Source organism: Python bivittatus, unplaced genomic scaffold, assembly GCF_059951505.1.
Source record: "Python bivittatus isolate LINGU-HERP-01145 unplaced genomic scaffold, Pbiv_v1 ctg000350_np1212, whole genome shotgun sequence".
Taxonomy (NCBI): domain Eukaryota; kingdom Metazoa; phylum Chordata; class Lepidosauria; order Squamata; family Pythonidae; genus Python; species Python bivittatus.
The window spans coordinates 35793521-35808052 of NW_028277074.1; the positions used below are offsets into that span (position 1 = coordinate 35793521).

Sequence of the window (14532 nt, forward strand, 5' to 3'; positions counted from 1 at the left end):
CAAGATGGAATTTCCAAAAAGCAAATTGGCCTAAATTTGCTGAAAACCTTGATAAAACTTTACAGTGGATTCCGCCAATAAGCCAGAACTATCATAGATTTGTGAAGGCAAGAATCACCTTGGTGAAAAGATATATCCCTCAAAGATTTAGAAGAGAGTATATCCCAGGATGGAATAAAGAGACCGAAGGGCTCTATCAGACTTTCCTACAGAGTGGGGATCCAGAGATCACCGATGATCTCTTATATAGCTTGGATGCAGCCCGATGCAAGAAGTGGGTACAAACTACAGAATCATTAAATTTCAGCAAATCTAGCAGGAAAGCATGGAGTTTATTAAGGAAACTGGGTGGTGCCAGACAATGTGCACGACAAACATCCAGTGTAACTCCAGACCAAATAGCCTCTCGAGTCATATCTCTCTCCAAAGCTCCAAGGGCAAAAGAGCACTCCATCCTTATCAAGAGAGCACTCTCAGCTTTTTGGTGGTCCCCGAGTTTTCCTGCCCTTTTTCCACAGAGGAAATTGATACTGCCATTCGCAGTCTGAAATGTGGCAAAGCACCAGGTTTCAGTGGTATCCATCCTGGTAAATTCTGGGAGGCATACACAAATCTGGATTGGTAAATTCCTTTCGGACATTGTTTCCACCGGACACCTCCCATTGGAATTCAAAAAAGCTAAATATCACTTTTAAAACCTGGAAAACTGCAAGATAGAGCAGACAGGTACTGTCCAATTGCTCTTTTGAGTTCTTGCTATAAACTTTTGGAGAGATTAATTATAAATAGAATAGGCCCTATAATAGACAAACATGTGCCTGTGGAACAAGCTGGCTTTTGAAATAACCAAAGCTTTGTAGACCAGGTGCTAAGTTTAACAGGCTATATTGAAGCGGGATTTCAATGAGGCTTAAAAACTATATCCGTGTTCGTAGATTTGACGGCAGCATATGATACAGTTTGGAAGGACAGACTGTTATACAAATTGTGCCACATTATCCCCTGTAAAAATCTTATTCAACTAATTAATAACATGTTGAGTGATAAATCCTTTCAAATTATAATGTGGGACAACATAAGTAGGGTAAGAAGATTAAATGGCCTCCCACAAGGTTCTGTTATGGCACCTACATTATTTAATTTATAGATATCAGATATGCCAGCGACAAGGGGATGCAAATTTGGATATGCTGATGATTTGGGCATAGCAGTGCAAGAAAAATACATGGAAGTGGCAGACAGCCTCCTTTCAAAAGATCTCAACATCCTGGGAATTTTTTTTACTGATTGGAGGCTTACTCCTAGTGTTAGTAAAACGGTGACTACATGTTTCCACCTTAATAATAAACTAGCAAATAAAACCCCGAAGGTTTACCTGAATAACAACTTACTTCCCTACAACCCTTATCCAAAATACCCTGGGGTAAGATTGGATTGGACTTTTTCTTATAAGATACATCTAAAGAACATGGCCACAAAAATTAATACTAGGAACAACATACTCCAGAAATTAGGTGGAACAAAATGGGGAGCTTCAGCTGCCACCCTTAGGACATCAGCACTAGGGTTGGTCTACTCCACAGCAGAATACTGTGCCCCTGTATGGCTTAACAGTTGCCATACTAGCAAGATAGATGCCAGACTTAATGACACCATGAGGATTATAACTGGATGCATTAAGACCACTCCCATTCGCCAGTTTTGCGAAGGCAAGATGCACTAGAGAATATAGAAATATAGAAAAATCACGAACAACCCACTTCTTCTGGTGCATGCTGACCTTCCCTACTTATCACTTGGAAGGCTTAAATCTAGGAAGACCCCATTGGTACTTGCACAACATTTGCATAACAGCTTCAACATCGACTCCCAGTGGAAAATTAAATGGGTTGTCAAACGCCCAGATACAGGAAGACATATAGATGACCCTAAACAAAAGATGCCAGGTTTTGATCTATCTCGCCAGCAATGGATGACCTTGAATAGGATTCACACCCTACCTGGCATCTGCCAGGATTCATTGCATAAATAGGATATCACATCGTCACCTCAGTGTGACTGCGAGGTTGCACGTCAAACTATAGATCGCATTGTGACCAGCTGTAAGCTGAGGGCATATAATGGCCCAATATCTGATTTTTTTTATATAAATGATGCTGCGCTTCAGTGGTTAGATGGCCTAGACACTGGTATTTGAATTTAAATCTTTTTAATATTTATATTTTAAAGTGCTTTTAACTTAGGCTAAATGTTAGTATTTAATGTAAGTCCATGTATGAGATGGCATACACTAAATAAATAAATAATAGAGCTACTTTGATCCTTGCAGTTCTTGCTATGCTCCAGAATTTTCTCTTGAGTGGGAAGCTAAACTTAGGGACCTCCTGGATTCACACATACTATTCTATAAGAAGGTTGAGGCTGTAGCCAGGTATTCATTAACATAATTAGCATGGAATGCAATGGCCCACTGGAGTCAATCCATCCAGTAGGCTTCTCCTAGAAACAGGTATCAATTATTACCCACTTCCACGAAGTGAAGGAAGCCTAGACTAGGAGGTGCTGTTTATCTGTTAGAGCCCTGGCCCTATAGAATGGTCTCCTATAATTAGATTTGCTTCATCCTTAATGGTGTTCCAGAAAATGTTAAAAGTGGAGCTTTTCTGGAAGGCATTTAATGCATAATTGTCTGTATAGTTTTATTTTGGATTGTTATTTACTGATAAACTAATTCAGCTGGAACAGGACCATAATCCATACAATAACTTGTATTTGTTATTGTATGGATTATGGTCCTGTTCCAGCTAAATTAGTTTATTTGAAGCATAATTTGATTTTTACTGTGTATGTTTTAACTTACTAAGTTTTCTTATGTACAAGATAGAATTCAATTGATTTTAATAATAAATAGAGCATCCCTTACATGAATGTTTAACCATGAATCCACTTACCTCCTATTTTTTTCTGTTCCCACAGAAGCCAGCCAGATAGCAACTGATAACCCCTCAAATTTAAATATAATATCACCCTTCCAGTAATGTTTCCAGTGACTGGTAACTTACTGATTCTATTAGTGGAAGTAATATATAGCCATCTTATCTAGGTAGCTATTCATACTGTTATCTATGTCTTTTAAAATTGTCCAGTTAAATAAAAGATAACATTTACTCAAGTTGAGCTTGAGTCCTGGGGGCTTAAGGACACTAAGACAGAAATAAGTTGCCACTTCCTTCTTCCAAGATGTCTCTTCTGATGCTAAATATAGGATTTCCTGGTGGTCTCCCTCTCTCCTAGAACTGAACCTCCCTAGGTTTCCCATATCAGTCAAGATTGGCTTAAGGGCTGCCTCATGCTATGATATCCAAAATATAGCCATTATATCTGCAGAAAAATGCCTCAAGCTAACAGTGCACTACATAAGGAATAACTCCTGTTGTCTGTGCAGAATCTTCCACAGCTGAGTTTCACTGGAGGTCCCAAACCTATCTAGTGTCTCTATATCACACATGTATCTATGAGCTGCCTTTGAAGCCTACTTGTAAACCATAATTAGTACGGAATGCTCCAACTCTTGCCTTTTCTTTACCAAGCTAAAAACCTGCGAATGTTTTAAGTTTTTATCACAGAATTCTTTTTGATCATTTTGCTAGCCCTTTTCTGGACTTTTTCCCAGTTCAGTCAGATGAATCCAGTGATACAATATTCTGTGTAAGGTCGGTTCATATATTGTATAAAGACATTATGACATTGATAATATTATTTTCTTTATTGCTGACTCTCAACAATATTTGCCTTTCTAAAGATACGGACCCATTCAGTTAATGTTTTCACAATATTATATGCTGCCGTCACATGATTCCTAGATAACTCAAAGACTGTAATATACGTTTGCAGTTGAATTTATGTGCAGTTGCATTTTACTTAGCAGCTTGCATGCAACATTTGCTGTTTTAATTCACGTTCCTCCAGGTTGGAAAAATATCTCTTTTTATTTTAACCACTCGGAACAATTTGGCATCAATACATTTTGCATCTTAATTGCACATTATTAACTCTGTATCATTTCCGAACAAATTAAAAGTGCCAAAGTTTTAATTTGTTCAGAAATGATACAGAGTTAAAATAAAAGTTGTAATGTATACATCCCAACATTGCACAAACCAAGCACTGATTTTTCTTTACTCTCTGCTTTTTGTTCCTTAGTAAATTACAAATACAAAAAAAAAAGGATCTCTTTTATCCTGTGTTTAATCAGTTTACTTAGGAAACTTTCATGAGTAATTTTATCCTTTAGTTTGAAATGACAGCAGAAGAATTTCTGTGGGGAAAGGACAGCCAAGGAAATGGTTTAACAGTTCTACCCTACATCCTCTCTGATGTCATCTCTCTCTAGTCTCTTTCAGCGATTGTGTGTATTTATCAAAGGGGGGGGGGGGGGACAGCTGTAAGTATGTGAAAAGAGGGAATTGCAGTGGAAAGCCGGAAAGTAGCATCTGCCCATTTTTTCCAGGTTTAGATATTGGGCCCGTAAGTCTACTCTTGCCTCCAAAGTGTTAATTCTGTCCATTACCTTAAAACATATATTTGCTGAGAGAGCACTTTCCTGTTAAAAGACATTGATGGGAATTGTTTCCTGGACTGGTGAATTTGATCAACACATACTTGCCTGCAGTGAATGGGAGCTCTTCTACTGTAAACCACATGAGGTCTGCCATTAAGAAGATGTGATGTACTTTTTGTCTTTTATATCCACACTTTTTGTTGAATGGAAAAGCATTCAAACCAGTCTGCAATTTAAAGTAACATAGTCCAGTTACAGGTCCACCAGTTAAATATCCTAAAAAGGCAAGTTGAGACAAACAGTCGAGTTGTCAAGTTGAACACGTATCTGCTTAATTGCCTAGAAAATTCATGGGGTTGTTTTTTACAATTCATATGCTAAGGTGATATGGTAAAGCAGTTTAAGTTACTTAATCATGTTAAAACATTTTATTGTAAAATACTTTTTATGGAAGTTCATTTTTGAAAATAAATGCTGTAGGAAGTGTTAGCTAATATGGTTTCCACTGTTAACCTGTACATCATGAAGTATGTCTTCAAGGCGTAATTCTCAAGGAGATAGGAACTTTTTCTTTACTATAAAGCAGTAATAGATTTTATAATGGATATGTTTACTTGTAAGCCCACTATGAGATTTGTAGACTATTAAAAACAAATATACAAAGACATACAATTTTATGAGTAACAGCCCATTATTTCAGATAGATAAAATGATTCATATGTTATCTGGCACTTGGCAAATTAAATCTGGCAGTTTATTTACATTCAGACAGCACTTGTGCACTTACATGTATTGCTTGTCTGTTCTAGATGGACAAAAGAGGAAGAAATCATTGAGAAAGAAACTGGATTCCCTCGGAAAGGAAAAAAACAAAGATAAAGGTATTATAAAATGTATGAATCTACATAAACTGAGAGATGGAATATGGCTTACTTATTATATAGTTAATTTGCATGTATAATTCTGATCATAGTCTCTTTCTCTCACACATCATTTACTGCAGCTTTCTCCAACTTGGCATCTGTTTTAACTAATTGGCATATCATCCATAATTCTGTGATCATTGATTTGGAATTCTTAGAGTTGTAATCCAACTTTTCTAAAGGGTATGAGAATTTAGAAGATTAATTTATAGGATATATATTAGCAATAAAGTTCCTTTGTGATTTTTTTTTTTAAAATACAGCCTCCAAAATGAATATTAACATAAAGCGGGTCATGCTAGCTTTACCAGTAAATATTAATTATTTGTACATTTGTCCAGCTTTTAAAAATAGAGTAAGGTTCCCAGGCTGGTTCTTCATCCTAACATGCCCTTTGATTAAAAAAACAAAAAAATATTAAAAAATATAAACCATGAATAGACTATTCCTAAAAAAATGATACTCTAAATATGTTTAGAAAAACTGTATCAATAGAATATTATGTATTACAGTTATATTTGGTCATTTCCAGAATGAAGTATGACTACTTCAGATTTTGGAAAAGTTCACTGTATTCTTATTTCTAATTTAGTTAAACTGAGAAATGAACATGCTTACCTATCCATAGTGTAACTGCTTGGCCACAGAGTTATAGAAGAGAAACTGTTTTGTCAAGTTATAGGAACTTTCTTAAAGCAGAATGGGTAGTTTGTGAGAGATGTAAAAAGTCTTACTGACCTGAATATGATCTGGTATATACAGTGTAGCAATTATGTATTTTTAAAAATGATTACAGGTTATATCAGTGCATTCCAAAAATATATATTAAATTTCAATAATCTCGCTCTCTGTCTCTGTCTATCATTCTCTAAATAAAATTAACTCTACACTGTATTTAAAATTTAACTATAGAAAAACCTGTTATAGGCTTGTTTTTGGATGGTTCATGCATAAGCAGGAAATACAGGTCTGTTAACTTTTAAGTGTTTTCTGTAAGGTTGGTGGACTGATGATAAGTGATATACAGCATTTACTTTTATTTCTGACTCCTTTAAGGGCTGCAGAGACTCTTTTTTTTTCCTTCCCTCTAAATTGCTTTCACTTTCACGATCTCTTTACACAGGATTTTCTTAGCCCACCAGCTCATGTTATAGGAATGTTGTTTCTTTCTTAGAGTTTCCATATGGATAAGATACTTGGAAGTAAACTTCACCTTTTTTTCCTGGAATATAAACTGTTTCTCCTTTGCCTGCACATAGCTCTCTGCTCTTGGCTGACTCTGCTTCTCTTTTTTGTCAGTCCTGTGATGATTCACTGTGCTCCTGGCTGTCCCATTTCATTCTCTTCCTGGGCATATATCTTTTCTTCTTTAGATGAACTTATATGCTCTAGGCAAAAATACCCCAGCTCCATCCATGACATGCTCCATACTCCAGCACCATCAGCAATAACCACATTCCAGCCTCAGCTGTCTTGCCTCCAGCCATTTCTTCTACTTCCTATGAGTTCTATTTATTAGTTAGCAGCTGGCAAGTAGGGTGAGAACATATAAAGATTCTCATTTCTTCTAGAATAAATTGAATGTAGTGAAGAGAGAAGAACTTGTATTGTTCAGAAGCTTTTCTTTTTTGTGAAAACCAGGCAGAATTTAAAAAAACAACAACATTGTGCTTCTCTGTATACATGCATGTAAAGGATGAGTTCACATTTTCCAGCATCCTTTATGTGAACTTCCCTCTACAGCCTCATTACAAGTAGACAAGTAATTAAGAATTTTCAGATCCAGGTTTTCTCTTCATCTCTCATCTAATGTAATCTCATGCTACGTTGCAAACACACCAGGACTCTTTTCTTCTTAGAATAAAATGGGATGATACTATTCTATGCAATACATCACTTCCTGAAGGTCTTTTCAGCCATAGTTTTTATTGGAAGACTTCTGGGTAAAAGTGATCAAGTCAAATGAAACTTGTAAGATAGCTTTGCTTTTTTCCTTATAGCTACCTCCAGTGATATGGACAATATTTAATGAAATTCTTCATGGTAGATAACCATGATTTACTTGTGCAGGTTTTCTGTTCAATGCATGTTATTTTGACATTCACCATAATTTATTTAAGATTGATATTTATATTAAGCTCCAAAGGCAACTATTGTGGACAATTGCAAGGCACTTTAAATGGGGCTACTCTTGAAGAATGCTCAGAAGCTGCATTTGGTCCAGAATGGGGCAGTGTGGGCAGTTATGTGTAGGTTTTGTTATGCCCAGGTAACACTTCTGCTGTGTGAGCTGCATTGGTTACCATTAAGTTTATGGGTGCAATTCAAGGAGATAGTCCTATCATCTGCCTCCCTTGGCTTCTGCCCATTCTAGATAAATCTAGAAAGTGTCCCTTCTTCTCAAATTATATGCCCTCTGGAGTAGTACCCTTGCAGAGACTGCCTATCTGCCAGCCTTTAAATGAGCATTGAAAACTTTGCTATTACTCCAGGCCTTGGGCTAATTTAACTTAGACATTGTATGGGATTAAACAATAAAAGAGGATTTGTATTGTTACCTCTGGATGACTCTCATATTTCTTGATACCGTGATGTATATTCAATTTATAATTTTGGAGTTGGGCAGCTCTAGAAATATTTTTATAAAAAATTGACAATAATATATAGATGCAACGACATTAAAGACAAAATCATGAAGTCATACTTTACAGAGAGAAAACTAGTTTACAGCAGCAGTGGCAGGATCAGCCAAAATAGGATCATCACAGAGTAAACTGTTTATATTACTATACCCCTCCATCAGCAGCAGTTCATTTCACATTGAAAACTGCCTTGAAATTGAGTACACATGGACAACTATTTGAACTTGTGCTTTTCCTTAGATTTTTCCCTTGAGAACCTTTAAAATACACAACTTGCCTAACATCTCTTGTACAAAATGTACCCTTTTGCTTTGATAAGCAATCCTGGAGGGGTTTCTGGAGAAAACATGCTTTTAGTGAAACTGTTGGTGTATACCTTATGTGAGAGCTAAACTTGAAGAAACTTGAAAAATTGATTGCGTTCCAAACAGATTATACCTTCCTTTTTCTTTGTGAGGTTTCTTCTTTGTACATTACATATTACGCCTTGGCAATTAAATAAATCTCTGAGTATTGTTCCTCTCACTGAGAATATGAATACACTGCAGTGACTTGATTCTTGGTCAACCCACTCTGTCCCAAATAACATTCATAGCCAATTGTTGACCCCCTATCCTTTTCCTTTATGTTTAACAATGAGTTGAAAAATGCTCATACAGTTGTGGGTTTTAATAAGCATTTCAGAAGTTTATTTTATACAGTGAATGCCTTCCTTTGCCAGGCAACTTGTCCAAAACAAATATTCTGCTCTGTATGGCACAGCACATGTAGGCGTCCTAGCACAAACGTGTTTTGAGCGTTCTCGTTCGCAGCGTCTCTCCTAATGCTGCTTTGCTGTGAGCATGATTTGCAGCTGTCTTGCTTATATACAGAGCCTCTGGTTCAAATGTTGTGCATTAGTAAGATGTAAAAAATAGACCTAAAGAAGAAAGGGATTGGAGGATTTTTAGATCATGTTTCATATGACTTACTGTATTAGGATTTTGTGCAGATAATTTTTAAGGTATCACAAGACTCATCTGTTGACTCATCTTGCAAGCTATTTTTATTTCTTCAATCTAGAAAGTTTTTTTAGAAGTTCTGTTCAGGTGATATCTTCACATGTAGGCCTCAGTCAGTGGCCTAGTGTCTGTATGTGAAATACAGTTGTCTGCATTGAGGATCCTTTGTGTGTGTACAAAGGCTTCCTAGTGCGGATAATTGCATTGTGTATGTGGATGACCAGATGTTCACTGACATCAGACCATAATGTAGAAAGAAAAGAGGCTGCTCGCATATTAAGTTTTACATGCAAATGTATTGCTGGAATAGGGCTTTGGCAAATAAAAATTGGAGCTACTGCTAGCTTATGGTTGTTTGTTGTTTTATGTAAACTTAGAATCTCCAGATATTTGAGCACATGCCTGTGCTGGCCCTGTTGCTCACACTGTATTTGTCTTGATAACTTGAGATTTTATTCACTTCTAATACTTTACTATTTGTTTTATATTGTTGCTTTTCACTTGAACAAAAGATGATCCCTCCTTCTCTTAGCAATAAGAGAATTTTACTGCTTCAGGCACATTGAGAGCATGTTAACCAATTGATTAAAATTAGATATATCCCAAACAAATATTTATATAGATAGCCTTTTTTTGAGCTGTTCAATCAATCAATCATTGATTGATTTTCGAGCTGCTGTTGTATCTGAATTCTGTGTCAGAGGAATCAAGAAACAAACTGTTTAAAAGTGTTAGGAAATCTGTATAGTTGCACATCTACATTTAGGCACCTGCTGGTCAATTCAAAGATTCTCTAAATGAACAGAAGCTGACACAATATGATATAAGGTTAAATTTAACATCTTTCTGCATACATGAATATTTATTATTTGCCTGCAAATCTTTATAGATTTAAAATAATAAAACAATGAAAATGGCAGGTGTAAAAGTTTGGGCACCATATAACTTGGTGTTTGTAACACTTTCTTTGGCAGAAGTAACAATTTCCCATCATTTTTTGAAGCTGGCTAATACTCTTTTTATTCTTCCTTTTGGGATTTTTTCCCCCACTTTTCTTACAGAATTCTTAGATCTCCTTACATGCACTTCAAGTTTAAGATCTCCATAGAGTTTTCAATAATAATAAAATCTAGGGACATTGAGACCATTTCCAAAGTATTTATTCTTACATCATGGTTAGTTTGAAGATATGTTTCAGATCTTTGACTCACTGAAATATCCAACCTCTTTTTAGCTTCAAGTTCTCATTGATTCAACATTAGTTTCTAGGATATGTTGATTTATAGTTGAATCCATTCTTCCTTCCAGCCACACAATGCTTCCTCAGTCACTGGCAGCCACACAATCCCAAAGTGTAATAGACCTACTCCTATGCTTAATAGTTTTTCCTGACAGCTCTCTGGTGCAGATCATAGTGATTTTAGTATCAGCTAAAGGTTTCTTAACAATATTTCCCAAAATTTAAATTTGCTAGATTTCCCCTGGTTTGTAAAAGTGAATTATCTTCATTTTCAAATACAAGACATCTCATGAGACAGAACTATAATCACAAGCTGATAAGTTAGAAGGATCAGAATATTTGTTCACCCGTGGAATTATCTTCAAATGCCTAAATGTAGGCCTAATGATTCAAACACCTTTCAGGGCCTTATTAACAATTTTATAGTAAAAAACAAAAAGTACTGAATCAAATAAGTTGTGTCCAGAATAATCAGTTTTCTAATTTTGAATCTGGGAACAACTGCAGTTAAGTATGCATTCAGATTTTCAGAAATAATACTGGTTTACCTTTATATCATACAGATGTTGTGTCAGCTTATGCTCACTTAGGGATTCATTGAAACATACAATTAGACCTGGGTCCCTTAACTTTTGCACGCAACTGTACGTATTCATTTTGCCTGCTATGAATTACATGTGGGAAATCATCAGAGCCAGAAAAGGGAACCTGTGAGATAACAAGCATAAAGTTGGAACAATTAACCACTTAATATGTTGAGGGAAGAGGCAATTAAGAAGAGTTTTCTTAATCTCTAAGATAATAAACCAGGCTATTTAAATAATACATCACTATCTATTCTGAGATACATTTTGTATGCCACAGTGTGCATTGAGATAGAAGCAAAAGGACTGATCTACATGAAGTGGTCACAAGCTGAAAGTAATTATTAACTTGACATCCAGATATGGAAAATAAGATAAAAAATGACTAAGTAAATGAAATATTATGGAAAATGAATTGAAACTATTCCTTGCCTATTATATTTGTCATCTTTATAATCATAATCGAATACATTTTCCCAGCACTGCTGGTAGTCACAAATATTTCAAGAAATATATAGTACTTCAATTTATTTAACCAAATGATTCATATCTTTGCTTCCTTTTGCCAGTAAAATAACATCAGTAGTTAAATAAATAGTGACATTTATAAAGGTCACTCTAAACAATATAATAAAACTACAGTTTAAATACATTATACTTAACCCTGTTTTGAGATTTTTGACAAAACTGTGCTCTGGATAATTGAAGGGATAGAGTCCTAGAACCTAAATAAGTAGGGATATGAAAAACATTTCGAATTTCAAACACTGAGAGCTTTAAATACTTTGTTTCAAACTTTGAAACCATTGCATCAGGCTTGAAACAGGTACTTGCAACCTCACTAATAATGTTCTGGTGTTAGTCCAGTCATTTCAGAAGTGTTCCAAGTTCAAAATGGATCTGTTCTGAATTCAGGGTAGGTATTTTGGGGTTGAAATGAACTGTTTCAAGCTTGGAATGATTCCTGAAAGTTGAAACAGCTTTGGAACATTGGAATATTTCAGGCATAAAACATTTCCAATTCAGAAGATTTTGCACACCACTGTGAATAACCTTTTCATTAATTCATTTGGTGATTCAATCTAGGAAGACAAGACAAATTTCATTACCAGATGTGAGAGAAACAAAAACACAACCTAACAGCAGGCCAACTACTGTAGCTGATATTAGAACAATTGCTATTATATATATTATATATTTTATATACATTTCATGGATATTAATTAGTGACATTTAAGTCTTTGTCATTCACAGCTGAGTAAAGGATTATACATTTGGAGTTTTGGAAATAAACCCAGTTTTTATATGCACACAAAGTATACACTGAATTGTTATTTAGGGTCTAATATCTCTGAAATAAGTCTGTAATAGCCTTATAGGTGGGGGGAGACCACCTCCCACCTGTAAGGAGGTAGTCATCACCTCCCTTAACCATTGGACCAGTCTTGTCTTGAGCAATTTAATTAACCTTAATAGGCAAGGCTCAAGTAAGCAAGTGGTATATGTACAGTCTGTGAAGAATCCAAAAGAACAGGACAATGAAATGTTGAGGTTAGATTCCCATGGCCTGCAAGTTGAGGTGGATGCAATTGATTTTATCCATGAAGAACTATGTAATTCTCTCAATGAATCACTGTTTCGGGTTCCATCCTACATACACACAAATTATTTTGGTAATGAAAATGCTACATAGCTACATAGCTATGTGAACACAGTGGAGATAGAGAAGCAAGCACTCTTCACTCCTGTGGAAACGAGGCCTTCAAGAGGACTTCAAATCTGTCGTGATTTGTAAGTCCTCCCAGCTGTCTTTCCATCTATTTCATTATTCTCAATTCCCTAGTAAACAAAAGGGATGATTTGGCTTTGCGATGAGAGAATTATCATCTCCAGGCTGTCTGTGTATTTCACAGATGAAGCAGAGCTTTGACAGTAATACTGACAAAAACAGAAGGAAATTGCTCACGTGCATTCAAGGCATCAGTGTGGATCTAACAAGCTGTTGGGATAGAATATGTTTATTAGTCTTAAGATTGTGCATAGTAATTCCCACTCGAAAACTGACAAAGGAGTGATCTATCCATGACAATGCTATCCACTGAGCTTCCCCACCTTCAGATCGTCAGCTGTAATTGAGTGTAATACGAGATTCTGCAAGTGATTTATAACGTGTTAAAGTTGGAACTGGTCTATGATAGTTATGGAAGTTGTATTCCTTTTCTGACTAGGTAGCTTTAGCATGAGAGTTAACAAGATGTGTCTGAGACAAAGAACCAATGGCATGCCTGAGAACCAGCTAGCTCTGGAAGAGAGACTATTGAACAGTAGGTTGGACCATACACTGGCCCTATTCTTATGCTGTCCCAGGCACCTAAACAAGGGAACACAGACACTCAAAATTGGCAAAGACTGTCAGGTACAGCATCCTTTACCATGGCCAATCTTTTTCACCTTCCAATCTGAGCCTGCTGTAACAGGCAGGCAGAGTTGAAAAGACACTCCTCTTCTTTTATCCAGGTATCCTTGGTTTAATTTCAGATCAGTGCTTTTACTGGGATTAAATCTGGATAATCATTGTTTTACCAGCAGCTAACTTGGTATTAAAGAGCACAACACTGAGAGCCAGTTTGGTCTAGTGGTTAAGGTGCTGCCCTAGAATCCAGGGGAAAGTGAGTTCTAGTCCCGCCTTAGGCATGAAAGCTGGCTGGGTGACTTTGGGCCAGTCACTCTCTTTCAGTCCAACTCACTTCACAGAGTTGTGGGGGAAAAAAGGAGGAGGAAGGAATATTACATATGTTCACTGCCTTGAGTTATTTATAAAATAATAAATGCAGGATAAAAATCTAATAACTAACACTTAGGTTGTAGGAACCATTAGCACTATCACCTTAATTCTTTAGTTTGATTGCAACTCAAAGGAAGGGAATTCAACCAGTGGCATGCCATTCCTTCATTGTTCTCTTCATTGTTTTCAAACTTCATTGTTTTCATGCTATTTCCCACAATACCCTCATTCTCTGATAAAACATAGATTCTACTGGAATGTAACGAATTAGTATAGCAAAATAGGAATGTTTAAAGTAAATTAAAAACTGAAGTGATTTGTTCCAATATAAATTCCCTTTCTACTTTGAAAGGACAAGCAGATAATTCCCTTGATTGTTCTAGCATTGTAACTATCTAATTTGTCAATGTAATTTCTATGAATCCTCTAGTATCTGCTATTTTACTATACCTGATGGCATGCTAGAATTCCTTACCTCATTCCATTGCTGATCATTTCCAAGAAAAGGTGCACTGCTGTGAATAAATATTCAATTTTTCATTTATTACAGACCCAGATATGTTCTTCTCCCATGTTTACTTTCTTCTTGTTCTATGTTAATATAAAGTATTTTTATTGTTTATGTTTAACTTATTCCAATAATAATTCCACTAGAGATGTTAGCATCCAACTGCGTATATAGATGAGAGAAGATAGTCTCTTAGTGAATATAAAATGGATGTTCCTCATTTCTTGGAAATTATATTGTTTCAAGTACTCTTTGTTCCATACTTTGCTGCTCTAAACTTTCTTTTAG

The 14532-nt window shown here is 35.9% G+C and overlaps 1 protein-coding gene across 3 annotated transcripts in view; it reads left to right on the forward strand.

Annotated features, from left to right (window-relative positions):
• ARHGAP6 (Rho GTPase activating protein 6) overlaps positions 1–14532 on the forward strand; it is a 220955-nt gene that overhangs the window by 184870 nt on the left and 21553 nt on the right. For all 3 annotated transcript variants that reach the window (XM_025167793.2, XM_015888382.3, XM_088144934.1), the window contains exon 3: positions 5371–5442. In XM_025167793.2, coding sequence (XP_025023561.2) covers positions 5371–5442 — 72 coding nt within the window. The remainder of the gene's footprint in view (positions 1–5370; positions 5443–14532) is intronic.